The sequence below is a fragment of the Myotis davidii genome, unplaced genomic scaffold (assembly GCF_000327345.1).
Source record: "Myotis davidii unplaced genomic scaffold, ASM32734v1 scaffold228, whole genome shotgun sequence".
In the NCBI taxonomy this organism is placed as follows: Eukaryota; Metazoa; Chordata; class Mammalia; order Chiroptera; family Vespertilionidae; genus Myotis; species Myotis davidii.
Window position 1 is genome coordinate 1201979 of NW_006300104.1, and position 15026 is coordinate 1217004.

General features: G+C 38.3%; 1 protein-coding gene across 1 annotated transcript in view; it reads left to right on the forward strand.

Annotated features, from left to right (window-relative positions):
- The window catches only part of TRPM6 (transient receptor potential cation channel subfamily M member 6), a 117583-nt gene that overhangs the window by 49073 nt on the left and 53484 nt on the right, over nt 1-15026 (forward strand). The window contains exons 15-20 of the mRNA XM_015572264.1: nt 1227-1361; nt 3762-4039; nt 5092-5320; nt 7387-7539; nt 10306-10452; nt 13184-13312. Of these exons, the coding sequence (XP_015427750.1) occupies nt 1227-1361; nt 3762-4039; nt 5092-5320; nt 7387-7539; nt 10306-10452; nt 13184-13312 (1071 nt within the window). The remainder of the gene's footprint in view (nt 1-1226; nt 1362-3761; nt 4040-5091; nt 5321-7386; nt 7540-10305; nt 10453-13183; nt 13313-15026) is intronic.

Consider the following 15026-nt stretch of genomic DNA (forward strand, 5'->3'; position numbering starts at 1 on the left):
AATCATGCAGTTGCAAATACATGGTTTGGAGTCAGAGAGATCTGGAATTGAAGCTTTGTTTTGCTCATTAGTAGCTGTGTAATCTTGAGCAAGAAACTTAACTTCTCTGTGTGCCAGTTTCCTTATCTATAAAAGGGGAATAACAATACTCCTTTTGTAAATTTATCAAAAGGACTAACTAAAACAATAACTGAAAAACCCATATTTTAGTTTTTTTTTCATAGTGGGTATCGAGTAACTGTTAATAATAATTCTCATGATTATCACTGATGATACTAATTAATTCTTTATCACAATAATAATAAGTTCAGTACTATCTTTAAAAAGTCTTCACCCCATCACTTTTATTCTAATTTATATCCATAAAACAGAAACTAAAAATAAATAAAATAGTTCAAAGCCTAGGGTTTGTACCATAAACTTTATATTTGTCCCTTTACCAATGTTTCTCTTTGTTTTTCTTTCTCATTGATTAAAGGTTCACGCAATGAGTTTTTTTTTAAAATATCTTTTATTGATTTTTTACAGAGAGGAAGGGAGAGGGATAGAGAGTTAGGAACATGGATGAGAGAGAAACATCGATCAGCTGCCTCCTGCACACTCCCCACTGGGTATATGCCCGCAACCAAGGTACATGCCCTTGACCGGAATTGAACCTGGGACCCTTGAGTCAGCAGGCCGACACTCTATCCGCTGAGCCAAACCGGTTAGGGCAATGCAATGAGTTTTGTTGTGCTGAGCCACTGGAATTCCGGTGGCGATCTTATATAACACGTGGAGAGATTCCACAACTTCCTAACTTAACCTTAACCTGGCAGCTGTTTGTGAGTGGGGACTTTTCCTTATCAGAACTGTGTATCTTTATTGCCTATTCTGAGCTTGTTCCAGGTATGGAACATCCATTGATTTCTAATGGAATTTCCACATTGAGAAGGAATGCAGATCCATAATAGGGAACAAAAGAGCACGTTTCCTAAGGTGCTGGGAAATAACAGTGCCCTTAATAAGAAGGAGATCATGGGAGGCTCTTTTTGGGTCAGTGAGTAATTAATCTGATTAATGATTACTTATTAATCCCGGATGAGAGAATACCATGGGATATTTGGTAGGACACAATACCATATTTGGTGTTCATTACTGTCTAGAAATACAGTGTTAATTGTCATAATTATAATCTCCTTTTTCCCCTTTTTGTTTTATTTTAAAAATAAAATACTATATGCCAGCGAGCGACCGGCTTTGCTCAGAGCCTTTCCCAGTCCCCTGCTCCCGGGAGATGTGCCTCAGGAAAGAGAAAGGAATCTGCAGAAAGCACGCTGCATTCCCAGTTCATCAGAACCGCCCAGCCTTACAAACTCAAGGTACTGTTTCTTATTTTTACGTTTGAAAAGAAAATTGTTCTTGCCTACTGAGACCATTTCTTCCTTTAACCCTCTGAGTGCCAACCAATATCCCAGGAACTATGCTAAAATTGCCAGGGCATTTTTGCTGACTTTACAGCAGTTTAGGAAAAAAATTATGAATCGCAAGTAAATGAAGTTACATATTCAAAAACTTAAGGAAACCTTTACTACATTGACATATTTAGCAATATCATCATCACTAATAAAGGCAGACTTAGAACTGGACGCCATTTCGAAGCTTTGATAGCGCTCCCGGCACTTTTGGCGAAAGATAGGAGGAGCACGATTTTAACCCCCGGCACTCAAGGGGTTAAAATTGGAGAAAGGGAGATACAAAAAGAGGACCCATTAACAAGTACCATAAACAGATGGTGCAAATGAAAGTATAACAGAGCTGCCTTATAACAATGAGCAAAGGCCTAGGACAGAGCACTGGGAACTAAAGAGTACCCGGGGTTGGCACCTCAGGCTGTCTTCCTTGTTCCTACTGCCACCTGGTCCGGATGGTGACTCGGGAAGGCAGTCCATGGGATGGCATGAAAAATGTAACTGTTAACCCAACACCAAACCCTAATACCCTTTCCCTGCGGCTAATTGGATATGACTACTTCCTTCTCCTTTACTTCTCTCTTCGATTACTCTTTTACATCTTAATTTTTCCCCTTTGAGGCTTTCTTACAGTTAATTTTAGCTTAATGTTACAGTATGAAAATGATAATGTGTGCGCCCACGCGCATGCACACAATGTTGTTATCCCCCTCCCTCTTTTTCCGGTTATTCTCCCTCTTGCTATACAACCTCAGTCCCACTTGCCTCTGGGGATGAATGCGTTGCTCAAGAGTTTCCATATAAATGGTTCCTATATTGGCTGAAAGAGATTTGCTGTCCACAGCTCCTAGAATGAAAGTCTTTTAAAATAAAATTACCCTTAATTATCGTCAATGAATACAAACTTTATTTATAGAAATAGAGGAAGCTTGTTATAATTTTTGCTATTACCCTCCCCCCCCAATTTAATAAAAAAGAATTATTGAATCTTATTAGTTTCCAGGCACTATGTTGGGTGCTTGGTTGAATTTGGACTGCAAGTGGGTTAGGGAAAATATAATGATAATTGAGAAATGGTCCTCCCCGCCCCAAAGTAATTTCCATACTGCAGTATGATGGACATTGCTATTGAGACACATACGCAGTGTTACAGATGAACATGGCAGGTTAGAGAGCAGCATTTGAGATGAGCTATAAATGATGGGTTTACCAGGTGGAGAATAGTATTTCATCATTACCCGTTCCTCTCACTAGAGGAATATAATCAGAATAAAGAAAACTTAAAACCAATCTATTTGGATGCATGTTGGCAACATTAATGACATTTTTCTAAGGGGATAGGAATCATTTGTCAGGTGAGGTTAGAGTTGTTTTTTAAAAAATATATTTTATTGATTTTTTATAAAAAGGAAGGGAGAGGGGTAGAGAGTTAGAAACATCGATGAGAGAGAAACATTGATTAGCTGCCTCCTGCACAACCCCTTCTGGGGATGTGCCCGAAACCAAGGTACATGCCCTTGCCTGGAATCGAACCTGGGACCCGTCAGTCCATAGGCTGACACTCTATCCACTGAGCCAAACCGGTTAGGGCTAGAGGTTTTTTTTTTAATAGTTGCCACTTATCCAGTTGGTTATTTCAACCCATTTCCTTGGGAAATTAAAAGTCGTCACATATTCAGTGGCTCTGTTCCAAAGGTGTAGTGTTTTAAGTTGTACTAAATGAACTTATCGTATCTCAGCTTAGGGACCCTGGAACTATTAGCTACAACAAGCAATAAGTTACTTTAGAGGCCAAAGTTTTGGTTTCTGGTTTATAAAGTTCTATTATATTTTTTAACTGCTCTTGACAATTATTTATTTAAATTACAGTTTACATTCAGTATCACTTTGTATTAGTTTCAGGTGTCCAGCATAGTGGTCAGACAACCACTTTACAAAGCGTTCATCCCTGATAATTCCAGTACCCACCTGGCCCCACACATCACAATATTTTGACTATATTCCCTATGCTGTACTTTTCATCCCCGTGAATGTTTTGTACCTACCAATTTGCACCTCTTAATCCCTTCACCCTTTTCACCCAGTTCCCCAGCCCTCCCTTCCCCCTGGCAACCATTTTTCTGTTTTCTGTATCTCTGAGCCTGTTGTTTGTTTATATTGTTCTGTAGAATATGATATGATTTCACTTATATGCGGGAACTAAAGTTCTATTATTATTATTTCCATCTCTAGGGTACCTGACTTGTTTCATTATGTAGAATGTCATGTACCTGAGTATTTAGAAACCTTTCCTATTTTATTTCCCAACAGGAAAAGCCTATAGTCCTTCATAAATCAAGGAAGAAGTCAAAAGAACAAAATATATCCGATGACCCTGAGTCTACTGGCTTTATTTACCCTTACAATGACCTGCTGGTTTGGGCTGTGCTGATGAAAAGGCAGAAGATGGCCATGTTCTTTTGGCAGCACGGAGTGGAGGCCATGGTCAAGGCGGTGATTGCTTACATACTCTACCGAGCCATGGCCCGTGAGGCTAAGGAGAGCAACATGGTGGATGATGCCTCGGAAGAGATGAAAAATTACTCAAAGTAGGAGTTCTCTCTTCACTACATACTAAACATCGACAGTTCTTAGAACGGTTAGACACTTTTATCTCCCTCACCTTAGAACGTGTGAGATGAATGGACCTGTTGCCCTGGCATTTCGCGCACTATCCTATAAATAAGGTTTTTAGGTATTTTAAGCAGCTTTGTGGAAGAAAGGGAAGAGAGATGGAACTTCAAGTCAGGAGCCTTGGGTTCTAATTCTAGTGCAGCTGCCTACTAATTGGGCAAGTCAGTTGAGTAGATTTTGGGACTTTAGTTTCCTCATTGCAAAATGTCCAGTTAATGATTTAGAAAGTCCCTCTCAACTCTCAAACTCTTGGATACTAAGTTAAATTCAAACTCGTGGTTTACTTTAAGTATCTCTCAGGCAGAAAAACAAATAAATGTATTATATATTAAAGAACCAGAGTGTGACGTTGGAAGATAGGAAGGTTAGAAATGTTTTTTGATTTTTTTTTTAATTATGAAAGCATTATAGTAGTGAGGAAAATGGAAGCTGAAGTTAATAGAAACACATTTATAATTTTTATTTAAAAAGTTCCAGAGAATGACTGTCTACTTTTCAGTGAAAACAACCTTCCAGAAAAAATGTCTCTGGGTCTGGTTCTTCCTGAAGTCATGTATAAATTTTATAAAATCTTTTTTAAAAAGTAGATCACAGTTTTCCTTAATTGCTAGCCAGTTTCGAACAGTATTTTCCGTAAAAAATTCTTTAGTAGGTCTTATCAGGGAGCCCTCACCAAGCTCCGTGTTGCCTGTTTTGTGGTGTGAAGTGGCTTCTTCCAGGCATAGCTCAGGCACTCCTGGTGTGGACAGATTCTCTGTCACATGGAAGTAAGCCCTCTGGTTCTGTTCCTTCAAGAAAGGGACAACAATCCATTTCCTGAGCGGCAATCCCTTTACAATCACTTCTGCAAACTGAGATCCTTCAAATTGCTGTCTGCTCTCTTCTGAGCCTCTGATCTTATCTTTTCGAATGTTTCTGGGCTTCTCACCTGCATTTGTTTTGGTCACTCACCACTGTGTCCTTACAGGCAGTTCGGCCAGCTTGCCTTGGACGTGCTGGAAAAGGCATTCAAGCAGAATGAGAGAATGGCCATGAAGCTGCTGACCTATGAACTCAAGAACTGGAGCAATTCTACTTGTTTGAAACTGGCCGTGTCCGGAGGGCTACGGCCCTTTGTTTCGCACACTTGTACCCAAATGCTACTGACGGACATGTGGATGGGGCGCCTGAAAATGAGGAAGATCTCTTGGTTAAAGGTACCTTCACTTGCTTTATAGAATTTAATATTAGTTTTGTCTGAAGGTCTGTACTCTTGGGTTCAGTTTTTTCCTTCTTCCAGAAGAATATCTTCAGTAAATGAGTTAATAGCATTGATTCCTAAAGATGAGCTGAGACCTGACAACTACTTTGTCTCCTATGACCACAGTTTCTCTTAAAAAGTGGGATAATCGTACCAGCTCTGTCCCATCACAAAGGCATTCTCACAGAGATGGCTAGACGACGTTAAAAACATATGCAAGATTACATTAGTAGCGAACTGCTGTCGCTGATAATTACAACAAATAAATGAGATATTTTTAGTGAAATTTTGCTCAGCTTCAGAATAGCAACTGATAATAAACTAAATGAAATTAGCAATTTCTGTTGTTCTGCTCATTCAATGTGGTCTTTCAGGGAATAAATGGCTATTTTATAAAGTTGCCCTCAAATACACTTGTTCACACCACTATCTCCAAATTCTTCTGTTCCATTACAGTTTGGCCTCATCTCTCGTCTTGAATTATCAAGAGTAATTACGTAACTACTAAAGACATTTAACTTTTGACATTAAACCTAAGCTTACAGCTTTAGATTATGGTTAAGCGTAAGAAGTGCATGTGCTACCCAGCTGGTATGGCTCAGTGGTTCAGTGTCAGTCTATGAACGAGGCGGTCATGGTTTGATTCCTGGTCATGCCTGGTTTTGGGCTTGATCCCCACTAGGGGGCATGCAGGAAGCAGTCAATCAATGATTCTCATTGATGTCTCTATCTCTCCCTCTCCTTCTCCCTCTCCCTTCCTCTCTAAAATCAATAAAAAAAATAAATTTTTAAAAAAGAAATGCATGTGCTTATGAAACTGAAAAAAGGGATAAAGCCTGAACATTAAGAGCGCTGTAAGCTTATATTTTATATTTTAATTTTATTCTTCCTACAGATCTTAAAAATGTGGTGTGTCCCAAATAGAATGACTGTTCTTAAAAGTATTTTTTTTGTGGATACACTATAGAAAACACAAAGAAATAAAAGATATAAGATATAAAATATGTAAAAGAGCTTGCACATTTTAATTCCACTAATGAGATTGCAGAAATAAGCTAAAAGTCAATCATAAATTATTCCACATAGATCCATCTTTGTGGAAAAAGAGATGATTCATGTCCCTGGTGGGACAAAGGGGGATATTTTGAGGTTTCATCACGCTACTCAGAATGGTGTGTAATTTAAAACTTATAAATTGTTTGGTTTTTGGAATTTTTCATTTAATATTTTCAACCATGGTTAACTGTGGGTAAACTGAAAGTGAAACTGTGGATATGGATGATTATTATGTATGTATTTTAAAACCTTTAAGTGAATATATGTATATGCATATATATTTTGTCTGGTTTTTTGTTGTTGTTGTTGTTTTTTTTTTTTTTTTACAAAAATGGAATCATGCTGTATTGTTCTCTAAACTTGGTTTTTCACCTAATATAACTTGGATACCTTTTCATCATACTCAAAATTGCTTTTGTCTCTTTTTTTTATAAATATATTTTATTGACTTTTTACAGAGAGGAAGGGAAAAGGATAGAGAGTTAGAAACATCAATCCACTGCCTCCTGTACACCTCCTACTGGAGATGTGCTTGCAACCAAAGCACATGCCCTTGACCGGAATCGAACCTGGGACCCTTCAGTCTGCAGGTCGGCGTTCCATCCACTGCGCCAAACCGGCTAGGGCTGCTTTTGTCATCTTAATGGTTATATGGTGTTTCACTGTTAGATTGTCCCACACCAGCTACCCTCTATAGGTGCACATTTATGTTGACATCAGTTCTTTCCTATCACAAATAACTCTACCACAAACATCCCTATCCATATATGCATTCATGCGTATTTCTGAGGAGATGCCTCTATAATTGGAATTGTTGAGTTAAAAAGTTTGTAAAGAATCAGGATATCAATTGAATTGGTCATGGGTCTGACATTTTATATACACTAAAATTTTAATTTTGTTATTTGAATAATACTGTGCCTTTTTTAACCCCTACTATGTGTTCTGCTTTGTTTTCTTTTAAAGATCATCATAAGTATTCTTTTGCCACCCACCATTTTGACGTTGGAATTTAAAAGCAAAGCGGAGATGTCCCACGTTCCCCAGTCCCAGGATTTCCAGTTTACGTGGCATAATGGTGACCAGAACCCCAGCAGTACCAAGGAGAATGCTTGTGTGGTTAGTGCACTGTCGTCGTAAACTGAGTTCTCATGGTGTGCACAGTGCACACATGCACCAAGTTTATTTATTTAACATTTATTTAACAATCACATTATAGAGAGAGAGAGTATAGTATGTATGATAAATTTAACTCCCATGTATAATTAAGCAAAATATCCCATTTCTGCAGGCGGCCTCATGATTGAGGTAGTGTTTGAACTGTGACTTGAGGATATGGAGAGGGAAAACAGCATTTCAGTGGAGGGAGACTACAGGTAGGGACCCAGAGGCAGGACATGCAAGGTGTATATCAGGCATCATAAGTTGTGTGGTGTGGTTAGAGTCCAGGTTATGGTGGACGTGGAGCAAGGAGGGAATATTTGCAGGTGTGGCTGGGACAGCATGAGCCTAGGCCATGGAGACTCTTGCATATCCTGTGAAGGAATATGGTTCTTATTCTGTAAGTAATGATGAGCCAGTGACCATATATGACCAGAGTGTCAAGGTGATCTATTAGGAAAATTATTCTGCCTCCAGTGTATAGGATGATGCAGCAAGAAGACTACTGGATGCAGGGAGAAAACAAGCTAGTGTGACCATCCAGGTGAGAAGTAATAAGGGTTTTATCCAGGGTTAGTAGCAATGGGCGTGGAGAAGAAAAGACAGATTTTAAACGAAGGGTCAAATAGGGCCTGAACGTGGAACCTGGGCAAGAGGGAGATAGCAAATGTTACTGAGATGATGGTTACAACAAGACCATCTTTAGAGTGATCTAGGGATGCCTGGGAAAAGAGCAGGTTTTGAAGAGGAAAGATGAACTTAGTCTTAGACATATTGCTGAATCACAAAACCATTTTTAAAAATTGAATAATAATGTATTTTTATCAGAGCATCATTAAGTGGGAATGGTGACTGTAATACAGTAGAAAGTAGGCATGAATTGTAGTGGAGCTTATTTTTGTAGTTATAAATTTCTTCTGTGTGTTTGCTGGTATCAGATTCCTATTTGAGAGAGAAGAGAAGAGGGAGAGAGGATGATAGGGGAGGCAAGAGAGAGAGAGAGAGGGAGAGAGAGAGAGAGAGAGAGAGAGAGAGAGAGAGAGAGAGAGAGAGATTTGAGTAGAATAAAAGGTAAGAAAAACATTCTGGTGTTTACCTATTCTAAGGGAAAAAAAGTCCTGAATTTAAATTTATACTCCCATGTTTTTGTTTTGTTTTGTTGTTATAGAAGATGACATCTTTGAATTCAGCTCAAAGTTAGGATCAATTAGTACTTCATAATTCATATCAAAATGCCAAGAGTAATTAAAGACCTAATGAAACACTCCTGGAAAAAATAGTAAGGGAAGTTAATAATAAGGTCGTTATTTAAATTGCTTTCTGGGGTCTTTCTGCTGTGGTAGTGATGTCATTAAAATCATAGTAAATGGATTGTCAAGGGCGGGGGGAAAAAAGGACACATATGTAATACCCTTTGTAATACTTTAAGCAATAAAACAATTAAAAAATATATAATACTTCAAAAAAAATCATAGTAAATGATGACTTTGTAATATGTTCTAAGCCATTTTAACTGTGGGCTGGTTCAGACCTGTCAGGAACCAGGTCTGTTCCTGCACCTCTAAGTCACAACCCCATCTCCTGCCCAAAGTGACGTGAATGACACTCACATCAGGCATTGAGATAACCCTTCTAGATGCTGAAGCCTCAAAATTACATTTTCCTTCATTTATATGGACAACAGGCAAAACGTGATTTATTTCTTAGCTTGAAAAACTGTTGCTGATCTTGCGGATCTAACGCTAGAGAGAGATCTTTTGTGGATGGATTGAAGAAATGTATTAGTCTGAGAGGCATTGGATAGCATTTCTTTTTATTTAATTTTTAAAAAATCAGAAAAGTAATGCATTTTCTGCTTAAAAATTAACCATACAAAACTCTATAGAGTGAGGATGAAGTCTCGTTGGCTTCTTTTTCATTATCCCTGAATTTCCTCTTTTCAAAAGCAACCAGGCTGCAGGTGCTTTTTTCTTTTTATTTCTTTTTGCCCCTATTTCTAAAGCCTCTCCTGTGTGGGCACCTGTATAGTCACTTCTCACGCGAACACTTCTCTGCCACACAGATACATATTACTCATCACCTGCAGGGCTAATCCCTTTGGGCTGACACATACCTTTTGAGAAAATGATGAAAGATTTGATGCTTTCCCCAGAAAAATACATGTACAACACAAATACTTGCATGAAGTTCATAGAGTCCATGAACTTCAGGGAAAGAACCTTTGCTGTAAAAGAGTAGAGAAGCTCTCAAAGCCAGAATCCCAAAACTAACTCAGCATCCAACTTTCTTAGGAATTGGAACAGATGTGTTATCAGGGATTGTCAATTTTGTTCTCCTATAGGCTGAAAATAATTATATTATTGGTTATTGATTTTGTGGGACTTTTATGAATATCCATAGGTTCCAAATACTGATAAAGGAGACTAAATGGATCAGGAACAGGGACCATTTAAAAATCCTTGCTACTGCCCTAAGTTTGAGTAGGTCTGATTATTAGAGACTCAGATTGCATTTCAGGAATACCCTGTGTTCCTTACCTGGTTAAAGACTTATCTAATACATGTACTTTTCTTTCCTTTGAAGATTAAGATTATAATTTGGCAGGTGGATGCCCAATTAATTCCTGATATGTCTATTACATATGTTTATGATCTTTTTTGGATACTTTGGTATGTCCATATTTTAGATAAGCCCCTGACAATAAATTATTTGTTTATTTTACAGAAAGACTGTGATATGGAGAGGGGCTCTGATGAGAAGCTAGATGAAAACCATCACTTTGTTGTTAGGAGTGGTCCCCAGACCCTTCCCTTGACCAGGAAGGTCTATGAGTTCTACAGCGCTCCAATTGTCAAGTTTTGGTTTTATACGGTTGGTTTCATCATAACAATTTATGATGGTTAATCCCTAATGATAACATTGGTGATATGCCTGATTTGTCAACTTGTGATAAAAGCTAGAATTGCAGTAAAAAAAGGGTCGGGGGAGGAAGGAACAAAGAGTAGAAAAGAAGATTGGAGGGAGGTGAGTAAAAGTTAGCACAGAGCTCTCCCAGTTTGGGAGTGAGGGAACAAGCATGTTCTTTCTCAAGTGCTGAGTGCGTCCCATTGGCAGGCCGGGACTGAGCATGTCAAGCTTAGTGGCACACTACGATTAGCCACGGTGGTGAGGTGGATTCTCTTCCCCAGCTGGAGCAAAAAACGTCAGCAGTTCCGTCCATTTTTTCCCTGTAGGAATAGTGTGTAATCTAGAAAATGCAAGTGTGTTTTTTTTCCTTCAAGACATGTTTATAAATATATAGAGAACAGTAAAAGTGTAGAAGGTTAATTGTATGAACAAATACAAAACCTGTTACGGATGACAGAGATTCAGAGAAAGCCTGACCTGTACTTTCAATGTATTGATTGCTTTTAACTTTTACTTAATAGCATTATTTTTCTAATGCTTATTTATACATAAATTGCTCATGGCCAAAATTTAAAACATTTGAATTGGGACTGTAAAAGGATATTTGCCTTCATGTGTTATATTTCAAAATATTTACTTGCTCAACTGCACATGGACTTTATATAATTATTGTGTAAGGACATAACGCTGAATGACTTTCATCTGTTTTCCAAAGTCATAGCTCTTTCAAATGGTATTTCATAATTTTTGTGAATATGAAATAGAATATCCCAGAGACTATGATAGTAGCTCTGAGAGAATTTTAACCATTGCCATATCATTGGAGAAAGAGTATTCAGATATTTCTTTCCTTAGAAATTCACAGCTTACGAACTCTTAGAGACAGGAGCAAAGCAAATAAAACAACAACAAAAAAACTGCTTACAAATAAAACAAATAAGCCAGCCACATCTTCCCACCATAACCAATGTGAGCACAGGAATTTTAGTCTTGGCTGTCAGGTTGCTATGCTAGGTTACAGCGTGTGTGCTTTATTCAAACAGTGTCTTGTTATAAATGTTATGATGAAAAAGCAAAAATGTAAACATTTTTACATCTTTTTTAAAAACTGGGAAGAGAAAGAATCAGAAGCAATACCACCAATATCACAATCAACAGTGTCTGACCACCATGAAATAATGACTAAAATGTAAAAAATAACTGCTTGATAGAACAAATTTATTATCTTACATCCCTAAGGGGTCATCAAACATATTCAGACTTGGAGACAGAGACCCTGGGAAGTATACAATTAATAGACTTTATCTTAACTTTAATAGGCATTTCTACTGTAGCTCTTGAGCTCATAGGCAGTAATATCCACCCTGCCTGCCTAAAATACCACCTATTGTATATACCAGTGGTTCTCAATCGGTGGGTTGCGATCCCTTTGGTGGTCGAATGACCCTTTCACAGGGGTCGCCTAAGACCACCCTGGATATCAGATATTTACATTACAATTCATAACAGTAGCAACATTACAGTTATGAGGTAGCAACGAAAATAATTTTATGGTTGGGTCACAACATGAGGAACTGTATTTAAAGGGCCAGAAGGTTGAGAACCACTGGTATATACTATCACTATTGTAAATCAGAAGTGGTTTCAACTGTTCTCTATGTAGAGCTAAACTTAGAAGACTGATAAAACTTAGGTGGAGCTACTAGTAAAAAAGATATTATAAATAGGGATGTAAGGTAAAAATAAGATGATTCTTGTGAGATGAACAAACACCCACATACACCCATTTTTCTCTCTACCTACCTGGGATTTTTAATACAAGTGTTGATCAGTTAGCATTGTGTATTGTCTCTGAAGCTATATAAAGGGCTGCCCCATCTCATTGTTAGTGATCATAGCAATTTTCTGGTGGGCAATTTGGTAACGTGTCAGTTTTAAATGTGTGTGCTCAGCTCTTTTACTTCTGGGAATATATATTAAGATAAAATGTTGGAAAATATTACAAAGCTATTATCACTAGTACATATGTATGTGTGTGTTTACTATATTTTAATTTTTTGAAGAGTTTGGAAATCTATGTTTAATATACCCAGTTAGTAATTAAACATATTCTTGAATGTCTACCATTGTGTCAGGTCAAGTGCTGAAATCAAAGCATCAACAATCTTTAATGTAATAAAGATGGACAATACTTTTCCACTAACCGGAATGTTTTAGTCAACATAAAGTAAAACTCCCAGCAGTAGTAAATGCCATGATGTATTATATTTGGAAATAGGCACATGCTGACACTAGTCATTTGGTGTGGTTGGCATACACACGATTTCTATATTTAAATGGAGAGGAAGGTGTGTGAGTCAGTCTGGGCTTGCTGTTAGCCTGAAAATGCCCATTCTAGAATGTGCAGTGTTCCAGAAATTCTGGTCAGAAGCTCACAGGACAGGACAGTGACCCCTTCCCATGCATTTGAAAACAATGACTTTCACACCTGTCACTTAATCCTAGAATAGATAGCTGGATTCTTGTGTTTTCCTCCATATTAGGTTATCGATAACCAGAGGGCGGTCCCGGTTGTATTTTCACGTTATCTCATTGAAGGTCACATGTGTGTATCTGCCCAGCTCAGTCCCTGTCTGCTCGGCCTACTCTATTACGACCATGACTCACGTCCAGGGAATGTGTGTCCCCCTCACAGATGGCGTATCTGGCGTTCCTCATGCTGTTCACTTTCACTGTGTTGGTGGAGATGCAGCCTCAGCCCAGTGTGCAGGAGTGGCTCGTTATCATTTACATCTTCACCAACGCCATTGAGAAAGTCAGGGAGGTGAGCTGCCCCTTCTCCCCTTGTCTTCTGCTTCCCTCTGCTAGAGGTGTTCTGGGCTCTGGTGATGAAAATGGACAGGTCAGGGGTGAGAGGCAGGCAGACAGTGCCGATTCTGATTTGTGTGCTGCAGGGAGGGTATTTAGGGAAAAATCTCTGATTGCAAACCTTTGTCCTCGCCAAATACTTTCTTTTGGTTGCTGTTCTTTGAAAGTAGTTGTTTTCAAGGACATCTTAGTGTGTTTATCAGTCCTAGAGAGATGCTATCTAATTTTTATTAGACCGTCCAACTTTTTGATTTCCCAAAAATGTATGGTTGTTTTTATTTTTTTGTAAGATTTATTGTTCATAGCCTAGCATTATTTGCTTATTATCAGTTCATTACAGAGTGGCACTTAAATGGTCAAACTTGAACAAAGGTAAAGAACTCATTTATAGTTTTCGAAAGATTCTGCGAAATACCTTTGAAAATTGAAGCTGAAAATCCTTCTGGGGCAAGTAGTCCAAGAAACAAAACAAGATAAAATTTTTGTTTTTACGTTGCAGTGATTCACTTAAAAAAAGAGAGAGAGAATATTCCCATTCAGTTATAACTGCAGTCACATAGAGCTATGACTTAGACTGTTTTAGATATCAATGTATATGTACCTCTATGCCTATGCATTTACATACATTGATTTTCTCCTAGAGCTAATGTGACCAACGTTATATACTAAGAAAATATATTCTGAGTACTTATATAGCCTGCTAGTTACTATTGGGTTTATAGGTTATAGAAAACAATTCAGGAGAAAAACATTATCTGAATTCTATCATTTTTATGCTTCAGGGAAAATAGGTTTACTATTGTACATTTCAGTTTGTCTGATTTTCTGTTGCAGGGTAATTTCTTATAATAGTGAGTTCTAATATCACATTCTGAGTAATTTTTCAACAACTCACTAGAGAGCAGTAGTAGGACCAAATTACAGAATTCCTTGGTTTCAAACCAGTCTTCTTTGTGCTGAACTGTACCTCATGAAATGGAATTGCAGCTATATAGACCCATTGCAATGTTAAGTTCTAAAATGTCTAGGTGTTTCCCTCTGTTAGTTTAGGAATAATGAAAGCTAGAAACTACCTTTTTTAGAAAACAAAAAAACCTTCTGTCCAGGGTATCAAATAGCTGGCTAACTCTAACAGTGACATTAAAATATATTTATAGAATCCTATCTAATAATAGACAAGCATGGTAATAGATGGTACCTTCGCTACGCCTCCCATGGGCTAATCAGCGTGATATGCAAATTAACCACCAACAAAGATGGCAGCTGATTTGCATACTGCAGGCAGGGCTGGACAGCACTAGCTGCCAGCACTCCGCCATCCAGGGCAGGCTGGCCCCCACCTTGCTGCCCGAGAAGCCCCAGGAGCCGGCCCCACCTTGCTGCCTGGGACCGATTGGCAGGTCCTGGGTGGCAAGGCAGCCCCACCCCAGAAGTCCCAGAAGCCACCTGATATGGTAGTAACTCTATCAGTAAGCACTCTGAAAGTCAGTGGCATAAATGCACCAATTAAAAGACAGATTATGAGGGTGAATCAAAAAAAACCCACTTTAAATATAAAGACATGTAGAGATTAAAAGTAAATGAATTAAGCTGCAGCCTGTTTTGCTCAGTGGATAGAGCATTAGCCTGTGGACTGAAGGGTCCCAGGTTCGATTCCAGTCAAGGGCATG